The sequence below is a fragment of the Grammomys surdaster genome, unplaced genomic scaffold (genome assembly GCF_004785775.1).
Source record: "Grammomys surdaster isolate TR1022 unplaced genomic scaffold, NIH_TR_1.0 125941, whole genome shotgun sequence".
Classification (NCBI taxonomy): Eukaryota; Metazoa; Chordata; class Mammalia; order Rodentia; family Muridae; genus Grammomys; species Grammomys surdaster.
The window spans coordinates 2,830,259-2,845,048 of NW_021620763.1; the positions used below are offsets into that span (position 1 = coordinate 2,830,259).

The following is a 14,790-nucleotide window of genomic DNA, read 5'->3' on the forward strand; positions in this document are numbered from 1 at the left end:
AGAGAGAGAGAGAGAGAGAGAGAGAGAGAGAGAGAGAGAGAGAGAGAGAGAGAGAATGAATGAATGAATGAGAATGAGTATCAGAATTCTTTAAGGGCATGCTCCCAGTGACCTATGACCTCCAGTTGAGCCCCACCTCTTAAAGGTCCCATCATTTTCCAGTAGTGCTAACCATGGCCAAACCTTTATTACCTGGCTCTTTTGCAAGTTATTCCAGATCCAAACTACAGAGCTGATGTCTCTGTGGGGAATCAGCAGGCTTGGGAGAAGGTTGCCTAGGAATTTCTCAGCTTCTCAGGAACCTTCTAGCTAATGTCTCTTGGTTTAGACTCAACAAATAGTCTAGGTTTTGTGTTAAATGTTATATTACATATTATCTCATTGCATCTCCATACATTATTATTCCTGCTCAGTTGATAAGGAAACAGAGGATTGGAGGAGATGATTAACTTCCCCAATAAGAGTTGAGGAGTGAAGAGCTGAACCAAGCTCTCTCTGAAGTACAGGTGGTACTCATTCACTCTGATGTAGGAACACACATGGCCAGTGTTTTCATAGGGACTCCATGGCTCCATCCCTTCCCAGTGAAAAGTCTTGGGTCTGGGGTCAAGAGAGACACTAAGGCAGATAGATTATCATTTCGGGTAAGAAGTTTATTACAAGGGCTCTTAATGCCAAGCACAGAGAGCAGCATGACAGGAGCCCTAATGAACATTCAAGCCCACAGGCAGAGTTAGGAGTTGTCCTCTTGGAGGTTCACATGGTGAGCTTGTAGCCCGGCTGTCTCTGATTCAGCTGCTGCAGAGTGGAGAGGAGAAGGGGATTCCAGGAAAGGGATACGCAGCTCTGAGGATGTGGGAACGTGAGAAAGAAGGACCTGGCTAGTTGACCATCTACCCATTATATGGGCGGAGGCATATGTCAACACTGGCACCCTTTGGATATCCCAGGGAGTCCAGCCCTGAGGTTTGTAAACTTCCTTGGGGAAGTGAAAAATTGTGGCTGTCTGTCATTCTCTGGGAGTCTGGACACCTGAGGAGACTGTTTACACTCTCATAGATGGGCTCTCTGTAGGGAGCTTGTCATTTCCTGACAGTGGCCATTGCTATAAAAAGAAGTTTCTTTCTGTAGCCATGGTTGAGCAGCCTGGCCTATTCTAACACAGCGTTGCCGTCCCTGCTTCCTTTGACCATGCTTGCAAGCATCATCACGCTCGGGAAACTAAGCAGCATTCAGTTGGATCATTTGGGAGAAGAATGCAGAAGGAGGTTAGAAAAGAATTAAAAAAGTAAACCAAGCATGGTGGCACATGCCTCTAATCCCAGCCTTTGGGAAGCTGAGGCAGAAAGATCATGTGTTCGAGGTTAGTTCAGGCTACATAGTGAGACTCAACTTCAGATCAAAACAAACAAACAAAAAAAAACCATTCAAAATCTCTCTGCCATTGATCATGTTTTCAAGAAGGAAAATCAGATGCAAGGTGAAGACTACACTTGAGAACAGAAAAAAAAAAATCTAGGCCACCAACTCTGCAGCTCTGTGCCAAAGCCACTCAGTACTGACAGCCTAATGTTCACCAGGGGCTGTCACGCTAAATGATGGCAGCCACCCTGGCTCTAGCATGGGGAATACACTCAGTAGTTGATTCCTTCTCCAGGATCCTGGAGGCCTTCCAAGGGAAGTGCTTTACCAGATACAGAGACATGTAAGACATAGGCCCAACCCTCTAGGAGCTCACAGTACCCACCTCGAGCAAATGTCTGGGCTCTCTCTCGATTTCCAGTGAAGAGGCAACCTTTGACATAAAGTGCATCAGTGAGGCCCCAGTGGGATTTTTTTGGCACTTGGAGGTTGGTCAGAATGACCTATTAAACCTGTTTTATCCCTGGGAATCCATAATCTCAGAAATTGTACAGCTTAACCTTTGAAGAAGAGAGGTCTCCTGTCGTTACGGTTTCCCAAGCAAAGCACAGCTGCTGTTAGCATCAGATTGTTCAGAATACCCCCTGATTCCACATATATCATAAATGTAGTTGGAAGAATACAGTGAGTAGTTGGTAGCACTTTACACATGTGGCTTTCTGCTGAATGCCTGTAACCCAGGCCTTTAGGCATTAGCTCAGGGCATCGTTTCCCAAGACTTGTGGTGTCTGTGGTCCTCTCTGCTTCCCTGGGAAGTGGCCAAGAGCCCCAGTGCCCCACATGCTGGTCTGCTGGTGCTGCCTCCCAGCAGACTGCAGCTGCTAGAGGATCCCATGCCTTTGGCATGCCTCTGTACGGTGTCTTTGACTCTGTGGCAGCATTCGGTTTGGTTTAAGATCAGCAAATGCAGGAACCCAGGACACTTAGACATGCTCAATCCAGGAAAGAAAAAGGCTGAAAAAAAGGGCTGTGTGACAAGGAGGGGTAAGCATGGGACAATGTAATAAGTCTGGGAGAAGTGAGATCCAACCAGACAGAGGCTGTGCTCAGTGACTTGGATACAGGAAGTGAGAGTTGAGCATGGTAGGGCAAGGAGCCAGGGCCTACCTGAGATAACCTATGTGTTACAGGTCAGGGGGTGAAGAAGCACCCTCCTCCATAGGTACAGCTGCTACTGAGGACAGCGTAGTGCTCTGTGAGTTTCAGAAACAGCAGTGAGAATAGCTCAGTTAAAAATTCAGGGCCAGTCACACAGTTGAGAACGAGGGCTGAATTATACATATCTTTTCTGAGGGAAGAAGATTAAAGGAAAGGTTTTCCTTTTTTGTTTTGCTTTTCTTTTTGGCTGCTGGTTGTAAGTAGGTCATTGACAGCTCTACAGCTGCAATGGCCGGGCAGGGGGAGAGGTGTGTCTTGGGAATGTCCTAGGCCTGTTCTCCCAGTGCTGTCACAGGATGAAAGGCCTGTGCCATCCACCCTGTTATCTGCATGGACTTGCCGATAATAATGGGTAGGGACGTGTTTGTGCCAACTCGGCCCTGATCACTAGGGCACTGATTATCCTCTGTGTTTCTCTGGTTGCAGAGCCCACGTTCTCTTCCCGGATCTGCTCCTCGGGAATCTTACTCCACTTTCTCATCGTCTGCCCCTTCATCATGCTTCTCCTTCTGTTCACGTCCTTCCTCTGCTTGTACTGGAAGGCCAGGAAGTTGTCACAGCTGAGTCTCAGTGCAAAGAAAGAAAAGGCTCTCTGGGTGGGCATGAGAAGGACATCACTTCAGAAGGACGCAGCAGAGGAGGGTGAAGGCTACTGAAGTCCAAGCACCTGTGATGGAGAAAGGAGTGTGGAGGGATTGGGTTGGACTGACCAGGGTGAATGACTTCTGCTTCAGATATTGGCCAAGTTACCTAGGGACCAGAAGGAACGTGCCACTGGCACATGTTGTTAACCAGATCTTGCTAAGTGTTTCTTTGTGTAGCACCCATCTTTTTTTTTTCCATCCTTCAGCAGCAGATAGCATCATTGCCCCTGCTTACACAGTCACCTTCTGAAGGTCCAGCCTTCATCTGGAAAGAGAAGAACACCAGCTGGCGAGCCTTCCTTCCTCTCTCATTCCTCTCCAACATCATCTATTCCCTTGGATACATCACCTTGGCCCAGTCACAAGGGAAATCATTTTTCTCTAGATAAGAAACGTAGGAGAAACCTGATGTCTGCAAAGTTAGAGGAATTGAGAGCGTGGACTGGCTTGCCTGGAATTGGACTCCCCCTGTCAGTCTGTAACTTTTTCTAGACAGAAATCCAATTTTTTTCCTTTCTCCTTTACAAATGCCTGCTGAAAAGCCCAAGAGGAGTTGTCTAATCAATATTGGTACTTTGACAAAAGGGTAACGCGTTGCAGTCTTTTTGAAGTTTTATTTGGCTTTCTGCTTTTATGATTTGGGTGTGTTTTTTGTTTCTTTTTTGTTTGTTTGTTTCTGTTTTTGTTCTGTTGAGAAAAGGCCTTGCGATGTAGCCCCAGGCCAGACTTGAACTTGATCTCACTGTTTAAAGCCCTGCTCTGTATAGTCTGGACTGTCCTTCAATTTACAGCCTTCTTTCCCCTACCAAGGCCAGCCTCCAAGGGCTGGGATTAGAAGCACGCATTGGTACTGGTCAGTGCTGTACATGTCTTTAATCCCAGCACTTTGGAGGTAGAAGTGGGTAAATCTCTGAGCTCAAGGCCAGCCTGGTCTACAGAGTGAGTTCCAGAAAAACCAGGACTACACAGAGAAACTCTGTCTTGGAAAAAGGAGGAAGAAGAGGAAGAAGAGGAGGAGGGAGATGAAGAAGAGGAAGAGGAGGTAGGGTGAGAGGAGGGAGGAGTGGAAGACATTGGTATGCTTAGTTTAAGAGATAGTAAGTCATTACTTAAGAACATTCTCCTACCCATAAAACAGTGTTCTGCTCAGTCCCCAAGGCCTCCTATCTCCTACACACACACATACACACACACACACCACACCAGCCTACCACCGTAGTACTTGGCCGGTGCTTTCTTTGAAAGCACTGGGTAGGAGGAAGGAGCATCAGTGGAACTTGGGAGAGGGCTGTGCAGTAATGCCCCCTATCTAGTGGTACTGGAGTGTAGGTTCAAGGGAAGCAGAGGGTCAAGTCTGAGTCCTGAGTTTCCTAATCTCACCCTAGAAAGTCCCCAGGGCGAGGTGTGATGGTTTAAGGCTTTTAAGAGCTGTTTCCACTGTGCAGGCCTGGCTGTAGCCAGAATTGAAAATCAATCAAATAAAGGACCTCAGATAACACATCTATTTATTGTCTATGTGACCACCAGGGTTTCTTCAGTACTTGGTAATTTGCATTTCTAAGGAGAGCCATTTATTTTTAATTATTTTATCAGGCACACAGTCCTCTCCAAAGATAATTAGTTCCTTTGCTCCTCTGCAAGCAGATTATCTGAGGCTGTGAGAACTGCCACCACAGACCTGCTGCTTCTTTCATCCAACTCCCTCCAAAGCCTCATTTTAAACATTCCAAATGTTTTCTCAAGCAACCAACACATTAACTTCTTCTCTCCCAGGTAACGATGAAGAAAAGAACGAAATTAAAGGGCTCTTCAGAAATAAATATGATGGCTCCCCTCAACCCCACCCCCATTTTTAGAGGCTTTTAAAAAAATTTATTTTTATTTTGTGTATTGGTAATTTGCCTGCATGTATGTCTGTGTACCACATGCATGCAGAGTCCACTAAGGTCAGAAAAGAGCATGATATCTCTTGGAACTAAAGTTACAGGTGGTCGTGAGCTGCCACGTGGTTGCTGGGAAAGGTACTTGAGCCCTCTGGAAGAACAGCCAGTGCTCTTAACTGATGAGCCATCTCTCCAGCATCCATCCCCCACCTTAAAAAAAAAAAAAGACAGTATTTTACTATGTAGCCATGGCTGGCCCAGAATTCACAGGGTAAACCAGGATAACCTAGTGCTCACTGAGATCTACCTGCCTGTGTAATGGCATGCCTAGAAGAATCTTGAACTTGAATTGATGCCTGGCTGGAGACTCATGGGATACACTGTGCTACTTCCCACCTGGTCTCTCTCCCAGCCTCCCCCTTCTCTTCTTTACCTCGGCTGTTATTTCTTTTCCATCGAACCCAGGACAGATCTTTTTCAAGGAGACAGGGTTTTTCTAACCAGAGTGCAGCCTGGGAAAGTACGACCCTGAAACATCCCTTGCTTGTCAGGCATTGTGGTAGACTAAAGAGATAGTGACTCAAATATGTCCACCCCCACAGCAGTATTGCCTCGCCCATTCCCAATGCTCTCTTTCATAAATGGCACGAACAGCAAGCACATCTGATTGACTTTATATCTCACTATTGGTGCAACAGTCAGTTATTAGGCAACTGAACCCCCCAAACTCTTTAACTTTTGGTTCTCTGTCTGTCTCTGTCTCTATCTCTGTCTCTGTCTCTCTGTCTCTGTCTCTGTCTCTGTCTCTGTCTCTCTCTCTCTCTCTCTCTGTGTGTGTGTGTGTGTGTGTGTGTGTATTGACATGAGTGGGTAGATATATGTCGAGGCAGAGGTAGACACTGGGATGGCTTCCTCAATCAGTACCCTGCCATTTTATTTTATTTTATTTTATTTTATTTTATTTTATTTTATTTTATTTTACTTTTGAGGAAGGATCTCTCACAGAACCTGGAGCTCACCTGTTTTGAGCTAGACAGCCAGTGAACCACCAGGATGTGCTGGTCTTGTGCTCCCCAACCTCCCAACACTCATGCCAACCCAGAGTTGGAGTACAGACATGTGCTACCATACTCTGCTCTTATGTGAGTACTAGGGATTTGAACTTGGGTCCTCAAGCCTATCCAGTCTGCACTTTACCTACTAACTTTGATCCACCATAAAATATACTTTCCAGGAGACTTCTCTCTGGTCGCACCCTTGTTTGTTTTAGTGTCGGCATCCCGTGGAGGGATTCTCTTGTGCTCAGTGGTTGCAACTTTCCTATTCTATGCCCCCACCTGGCTTTACTTTCAGCTTTGTAGTAAGTTCTATTTGGCAGTGAGACAAGCCTTTATCTCAGGAATTGGCTAACCACACCCCAAGGGTCTGGTACAGCCTTACACCCGTGCTTTAAATACAATTTACTGGAATACGGTCATTCTCTTTTCCTTACATTCTGTGCTTGGCTGCCTTTGTGAGGAAATGACCACAGAGGGAGGTTGCTAAGGAGACCATGTGTGCTGGCTCGTTTTTATTGTCAACTTTACATAACTTAGAGTCACCTGGGAAGAGTCAACCTCAATCGAGGAATTGCCTAAGTCAGACTGAGCTGGAGGCATGTCTAAGAGAGATTTTATTGATTGCTAGCTGATATAGGACAGCCCAGCCCAGTGTGGACAGTGCCTTTCTTGCAGGCAGGCCTGGGCTGTGTAGTAAGTGGTGTTCCTCCATGGTTTCTGCTTCAAGCCTCTCCCTGACTTCTCTCAATGCTGGCTCATGCCCTGGATGGATCAGGCAAACAAACTCTTTGTCCCCAGGTTGCTTTTGGTCAGAATGTTTTTTTTTTTTTTTAACACAGCAACAGAAAGAAAACTGGAACACCACGTGATCTACAAAGTCTAAAATGATTTCTTTCTGATCCTGTACAGGGACCATTTTTCCAGCTTCTGTCTCTTCTGATTAACGTTCTGCCCATTGTAGCCACGTATGATGTTCCTGAAACACTTGATTTGACCTATTTTATCTACCATTGTTGTGTATTTATTTGGTTGACTTAATAAACAGTCTTAGGCTCTCTGGACTGGTGTGTGGTCCAAGCCAATTCTGCACTTGGGATGCTCCCAAGCAGGCTGGCAGTAAGCTCGCTGCCCCGTGGAACTCCACAACACTGTTCTGAGAACCCTGTCTAAGTGAGACAGGCTGACAGAGAGATGAATAGGGCAGGGCCACTCCTCTCATTGTTTTTAGTCTTTTGAGACATGTGTAACACTGACTGATTTATTGCTGAGGATGAATGCAGTGGTGAAAAGATGCAAGCCAGGCTAATTCCTCATGACTGTTCAGAATTTATTCACCATCACAGAGTTTCCTGGCGTCCTACACGGAAGGAATTATTTCTGTCCTACAAATGAGGAACTGGTGCTCAGAGAGGTTAGGATTTATCCAGGATCCACTAGCACTGTGCAGAAGAGAAAGAACCAAAATTTAGGCTTACCCATCAGTCCTAAACTGGTGGTTCTCGACCTTCCTAATGCTTTGACCCTTTAATACAGTCCCCTCCAACCATAAAATTATTTTGTTGCTACTTCATAACTGTAATTTTGCTGCTGTTATGAATCATAATGTAAATATCTGATATGCTACCCCTGTGAAAGGGTCATTTGACACCAAAAGGGGTCAAGACCCACAGGTTGAGAACTGCTGTCCTCAACTCTCTTACCACAAACACTTGGCTTAAATTTATTGCTATGGGGTATATTCTGAGGACGATAATACCCACATCATGTGATTCAACTCGGGTGCTTAGACATAGGAGCTTGTTTATTTCAGTTTTCACGGTGGGGTTCTTGGTAGTCGCAGCAGCTCCCATTCACAGTAGTTGAGCCTACGAAGACAGCTCGCTCACATCTCAGTAGCCAACTTATAAATAGGTTTTAAACCACTTCAAATCAGAAGCGAATGTCACTGTATCTCGAGTTTTTTCCAGCCCTACCTGTGCTCCTATGAAATGAAATCAATAGTAGTAATTCAGATTTTATAGGCTTTTGTCACGGCTTGCTTACAGCAGGGTCTTCAACATCAATAATGTCCTTCAGATACATCCAAGGATTCTGCAGGATTCTGAGGATTCACATGCTCTCACAAGTGAAGTCTCTCCCCGTGACTGCCTGTGATTTAGTTGGGTACCATGGGCTCTGTGGAGCAAGGGATGCTGGGGCATGAGAGATGAGCAGGCAGCACTGTCATCAATGGTGACTCTCTGTCTGCATCACACTCAGCTCTAAGGAGACAGATCTAAAGTCTCTGTGACTTTATGCTGTCTAGTTATTCTCTTGTGAAAATAGCTCCATGGTCTTTTGCCCCAAATCTCTCTTGTAACATCTAAACCCTGGCCAGTCTGGAACCATTGTGTTCTTCCTTCTGCTTTCTGTCCGATGGCCTCAGGTACTGTGCATTTCATCTCTTCTTTCCCTTTGCTTCCTGCAGGGAGGTCATACAAGCCTGCTTGAGGGGATGCCATACCAGACAGGATCCAAGGTGTCTGTATTCCCTCAGATGACACTTCTGTTACACTGTCTAGTCATTTTTACCCCAAGTGAACTAAGCGCTAAGACCACTGAGAAATGAGAGAAACATTAAAGGAGATGCTATTTGGCTGAGGATTAAAAGGAATGGCATGTCTTTAAAAAAAAAACTTGAGTTGAGGTAAACAGTCTAGGCAGAGGAGACTCTCAAGAAAAATGACATGCAGAGAGTAGCTCTGAGTTGGTTCAAGTGTCACATCCCCAGAGAGGGCTGGGCAAAGGGCTCTCAAATGTGCATAGAGACTTGGGTTTTATGGTGACCATTGGTTAGCCAAGGAACATTGCTTACCAGGGAAGGAGAGCTTGAGTGTTCAGGGAATGAAAATGACCAGTGAAGAGTTTGGCTGGAATTGGACTGAGAAGGCAGTGGTACCAAAGTGAAGTATGGCAGCTGGCCGCAAAACAGTCATTTTCCTAATGTGAATAATAGAGGTGACATCAATTCTGTGAATGCCTTGAGTGTAGAACAGAATTACCAGAAAATTCAAACCTGGGCCACATAGCAAGACTCTGACTCAGTGACTCTAAATAAATAAATAAATATTAAGTCACAAAGTAGCTAATATTTATTTGGTAAAAACAATGATATATCACTACATCGAGATATATACAGAAATAGCAGATTGTTACATTTGATATCTCAACTTTTTTTCCCTTCATCTTTTTTGAGATAGGATCTTGCTATGTAGACCAGGCTAGCACAGAACTGTAATCCTCTTGTCTTGGCCTCCTGAATGCTGGCATTATAGGTGTGTACCATCATGCCTGTCCCCATGTATCTTTTTTACTCACTTACACATTTAATTTGATTGTTAGAAACTTGAAGCTCTGCCACATCACCTCTGAAACCAAGGTCTCTTCTGGATCAACTACCAACTAGAGATGTTTTGTTGAAACCATTTGCTAAGACAAAAAACCACATTAGGTAAGGATGGTGATTCTGAAGTGTCTAGGCTATCAGCACCTATGTTTGAAAGTCCAAAGCTATTGTTTCTGTGAGGCAGAGGGTGGATAGTTTCTCTCTTTTTTTTAAATTTATTTTTAAATCAAATCGTAATTTTTACTTATTCACACAGGGGTTATAAACACAAAAAGGCAGGACGTGGGGAAGGGGATGACACTGGAGCATGAGTGTTCAGGAGGGTACAGATATCTTTTAGAACAGGGTATCGGCTAGGTGAAAGTTCAGGGGACAGGTCACTATGACTCTGCCTATGACAACAAATGACTTGCAGAGTCTCAACTTTGTTGCTGGTGGTGTGTCTTTTATTGTGAAACCTTTTTTTCCCCTGTGATTTTGACTAATCCCTTGAGTTGACCTCAGTATTTCTGAGGCCCACACAAAGTCTTAGGAGAGACTTGTATATTTATTCTTTTGTTTGCATGTTCTAGACTAGATAAAATTCAGATAGAGCTGTGATTCCACAGGATCTCAGAGTGCTCTCTCCCCTCCTCCCCCCTCCCCCGGACATTCTTTGGTAACTGAGATCGTGAGTGTCCCTGCTCTTCTCCTGGGACATCTTCTTACATGGTACTGCTGCCAGGAAGCATTTCTATACAGCTTGATGTCACCCATAGCACTACCTAGAGAGACTCGGTAATATGGGACCTGCCCCTTGTCACTGGTGCGCAGCTGCAGCTGATCATGGCAGACAGAGCAAGCCATTCTTCAACGTGAGGGATTCTCAACATTGTAGTTAATAGTTATAACACTAATGACTGGGAGTGCGGGGATTTGGGGCTCACACTGTAGTACCAGCACATGGGAGGTGGAGGCAGGAGGATCAGGACTTCCTCAGCTGCAAGAGGAGGCCAAGGACACTTTGTACTTCATGAAATTCTACAAACAAACAACAACACAACATAAAATAATCACAGAAAGTTTGGGACACATAGAATAGATATATATGCTATGATGATAGCAGTGAGTGTCCTTCGTTAACACCCATTCTTCTGTGTGTGTGTGTGTGTGTGTGCGTGTGCGTGTGCGTGCGCGCGCGCGTGCACGAATGAGTGCAATAAGCCCCTAATTGAAACATATACCATTAATAGCTCTTGGTACTATAACTCAATAGAGCAAGAATCATCAGCTTGGATTTAAGCAGGTAAATTAAAAGAAAAACAATTTGTCTGAGGAGAGTCCTTAGGGAGTAATGCAGACAGAGGTATTTGGAGCATGCATTTCTATTTAAAGGCACTTAGATCCAAGGTAATATATGAGATAATTGTGCAAGGAATTAGAAGATTTAGAGGAAGGGTTCAATCCTTTGAATCCTGCCTCACATCCTGAAGCCATCACCAGATACCAAGAACTCCACCATTAAAACAGCGTCTCAAGGTGATAAGCACAGCCACAGATTGAAAGGCTACATGACCAGCTACTTAGCTATTTTACCTTTCAAAAGCAAGCCTATCACGTGTTACAAATGAATTTTGTGTAACACACGAGATAGAAGGCTTGAGCATCATCGTTGGGAATATAAAACAGCGTAGCTGCTGGGAACAAGCAATAGGTCAATTCCTTTCATTTCTTTTCCTTATCTGATTTGCATTCTCTTACTGAAAAAATAGAAATGGAATTACCATATAATCCAGTAACTTTGCTTCTGAGTTTATACCCAAATCGTTGAAAGCAAGGCCACGAAGAGATTTTGTACACCCATGTTCATAGCAACAGCATGTACAATAGCCAAAACTCTAAAGGCAACCCAATGTCCATGGATATATGGATAAAGTAACAGAATATGATACTACACATAATAGAATATCAGTCATCCTTTAAAAGGGGAAGGACATTATGAGACACAGTACAACATGGATGATTCTGGGAGACACTGTAAGAAAACCATATCAATCATAAATGGGTAAGTGGTGTATGATTCTCTTGTTAAGAAGTGCCTGAAGTAATCAAATTTATACACACATAAAGTAGAATAGTGTTTTCCAGGGCTATGTGATGGCACAACCCAGTATATTGTCATTAGAGGGCTTTGATTTGGGAACATGAAAAACTCACTGGAGCTGGATGGTGGTGATTGCACAACAGTGTGCCTGAACTTAGCACCACTGAAACATGCACTTCAATGGGAAGGTGCATATGTAGATTTTAGCACATTAAAAACTGTGGTGGGGAGGCTGAGAGACAGCTCAATTAAGGGTTAAGGGTTTGCTGGATAAGCTTGAGGGTGTGAGTTTCAGCCTCAGAACCCTCATTAAACAAACAAACCTTGGTGTGGTGGCATGCGCTTGTAATCCCTGAACTGGGGAGGCAGAAACAGGTGGCTCCCTGGCACTCACAGACTAGCCAGCCTAGCTGAACCAGTGAGCCCTCAAGTCAGTGAGAGAACCTGTCTCAAAAATCAAGGTGAACTGCTCACGATGAAAGACATCTGAGCTTGACCTCTGACCTCTACCTGTACGTGAACACACACACACACACACACACACACACACACACACACATATATGCTGGAAAGAGTAAGATAAAACACCAACGTTTCTTTTCCACAATCACCCTGCTACTCTAGCGTCAGATTCCTAAAGAGTATCTTTTTTCTCATGCAGTAGTTTTGAGAACAAAAAAATATATTAAATGCTATCATTTATATACTATTTAGGAAATCATTGCTTAGCCAGGTGTCAAGGTACATGCTTATAATTTGAGCTCTGGGGAGACAGAAGCAGGAGGACCATGACTTCGAAGCCAGTCTCAGCAATATAGGAAGACTGTGTTTTAAAGACAGAGAGAAAAGGGCAAGAATCACATAGTACATGCCTCTAATTCCAAACTCAGGAGATAGGAGCAGGAGGATTCTAAGTTCGAGGCCAGCCTAGACTAAATGGAGATCATGATAAGACCTTGTCTTAGAAACAAAACAAAGCATAAAAAAACCACTTCAACTATGCTCTATAGACTTTAAATGATACATCAAATCACAATCAACCATGATGTAATCACAATTTGCCACTGTGCATGTTTTATTAAGAAATGAAAAACTGGCTTACCATGCAAAATTCAATCTATGTAAATTATTTTGTTAACAGAATGGAGAGGAAATTTCTCATCATCTCTATAGGTGCAAGGAAGGAAGTTAATAGTTTTATAGAGCTCATATTCAATACATTTCTCAGAAAACAGACAATAGAGGGGAACTCCTTCAGGTTGACAAAGGCTGTCAAATTCAGTTGTAGAGTACCGAGTACTTCTTGCCTTTTATTAGAAATTTGATGGGATGCCAACTAGCACTATATCTCTTGAATACTTGACTAAAAGTTCTTGTAATGCAATACCGTAACAGACCTTAGCACTACTGATGCAATGTCAGAGGCACCATTCTGACTTCAAAACTCACAGGCCCAAAAGCCTGGCAAAAGGAACAAAGGCCTAGCCCATAGTTCCAAGAAAGCCCTGAGGGAAAAGTCCCTTCGAGTACTAGCCTTGCCTTTTGGCTTCTGTAGTTCCACTTTGTGCTAACTGAAGTGTGCCGACCAGGATGTAGTTTCTGTGTGTGTAAAAGACAAAGAGCTATAGGGCCTGGGCTTGGGGCTGCATGATTTGGTCAAGTTCCCTGTGCAGCAGCTGGCTGGCAATAAAGACTTTTCTTTTGTTTTTAAGAGTGCCCGTGTGGTTGTCTCTGGTGGGCTTATCTCACAACAATACAACAGGACAAAGAATTAAAGGCAAAAACATTGAAATGGAAATTAAATTGTCTTTATTTTTGGGTGACTTGATTACATTCTTAGGAAACCCAAATCAGATACTAGATCAGTACAGAAAATAAACTGTAGTATAATATCAAATGACTTGGAAATCATATCTGTAATAGAATAAAATATCAAATGCCTTGAAATAAATTTTTAAGAATTCTACATTTAAAACTATAAGTAAGACATTGCTGGCCAGGCGGTGGTGGCGCACGCCTTTAATCCCAGCACTTGGGAGGCAGAGGTAGGCGGATTTCTGAGTTTGAGGCCAGCCTGGTCTACAGGGTGAGTTCCAGGACAGCCAAGGCTACACAGAGAAACCCTGTCTCAAAAAACCAACCAAACAAAAAAAGACATTGCTGGCCTAAAAAAGACCTATTAGGGAGTCTATTTTCAGAGTTAAAAGGCCCAGCATCATTAACACGTCAATCATCTCTGAGTTGATCTACTGATATAAAGCCGCTGTCAACAGTGCAGGGAGGGGCAAGTTTGTACCAAGTGATACATACATGGAGGTGTTTTTTGCTGTCACATCTTGGGAAAGTACTAGTGAGTGAGAGACCAGTATTCTCTGAACACCCTGAAATGCATGAAACAGCATCCACCCCTCATAGTAAATACTTTTCAAACCCCAAACTTCATTAGTGTCACACTTAATGGAATCCTGACTCAAATCCCAGATACTTTTAGGCATCAACATGCTTATTCTGATGCTAAATAAAAACACATATTATTTGGGATCAAGAAGACCACGCTTTAAAGTAAAAGGTTGAAGGAATTACGTGATCAGGTTACAGGAAATTCTGTAAAATACAATAATTTAAGACCTCTGAAATGTGTCTACACATAAATAAAGAACCAACAGAGAACTGGAGACCAGAAGTCAATGTGCACACACATTTACCTGATTTCTACTATTGCTGCTACTTTACTGAGGAGAGAATACTTCTTTTAGTGAATTATGCTTGAGTAATTAAAAATAATATGTAAAAAAACAGATCACATTATATATGATAAAATGATAAACATCATTAAAATTAAAAATTCAGGACCAAATTGGTGACTGACATTGCATAATTTTAGTATAAAAGAGGAATGATGAGATACATATTCTTAACAAGCATCCTGTGGTTCTGACTGTGTGGTGAGGCCTATACTAAGAGCCAGGCGTGTAGAAGTTGCTGACAAATTCTCTTCTCTCAGCAAAGAGGGAAGCAGAGTGAACACTTACTTTATTGAGCAGATACCATGGGTTTAGAAGGATTGAATCTCTGTAACAACATGAGCGAGAAAATGGCATCAGTCAGAGTTCTCCAGAGAAACAGAAGTGACAAGATCTGAACAGAGATGTAAGAG

At 43.5% G+C, this 14,790-nt stretch overlaps 1 protein-coding gene and 1 long non-coding RNA gene across 2 annotated transcripts in view; both read left to right on the top strand.

Annotated features, from left to right (window-relative positions):
• The window catches only part of Cd101 (CD101 molecule), a 40,571-nt gene extending 37,197 nt beyond the window's left edge, over positions 1 to 3,374 (top strand). Inside the window, exon 9 of the mRNA XM_028752987.1 lies at positions 3,007 to 3,374. Within this exon, the coding sequence (XP_028608820.1) occupies positions 3,007 to 3,236 (230 nt within the window). The 3' untranslated portion in view covers positions 3,237 to 3,374. The remainder of the gene's footprint in view (positions 1 to 3,006) is intronic.
• A 1,979-nt stretch (positions 3,375 to 5,353) lies between these two features.
• On the top strand, positions 5,354 to 7,226 carry LOC114608922. Its single transcript, XR_003709434.1, has 2 exons — positions 5,354 to 6,249; positions 7,075 to 7,226. It is a non-coding gene; the product is annotated as an uncharacterized LOC114608922 (long non-coding RNA).
• Positions 7,227 to 14,790: the final 7,564 nt, after the last annotated feature.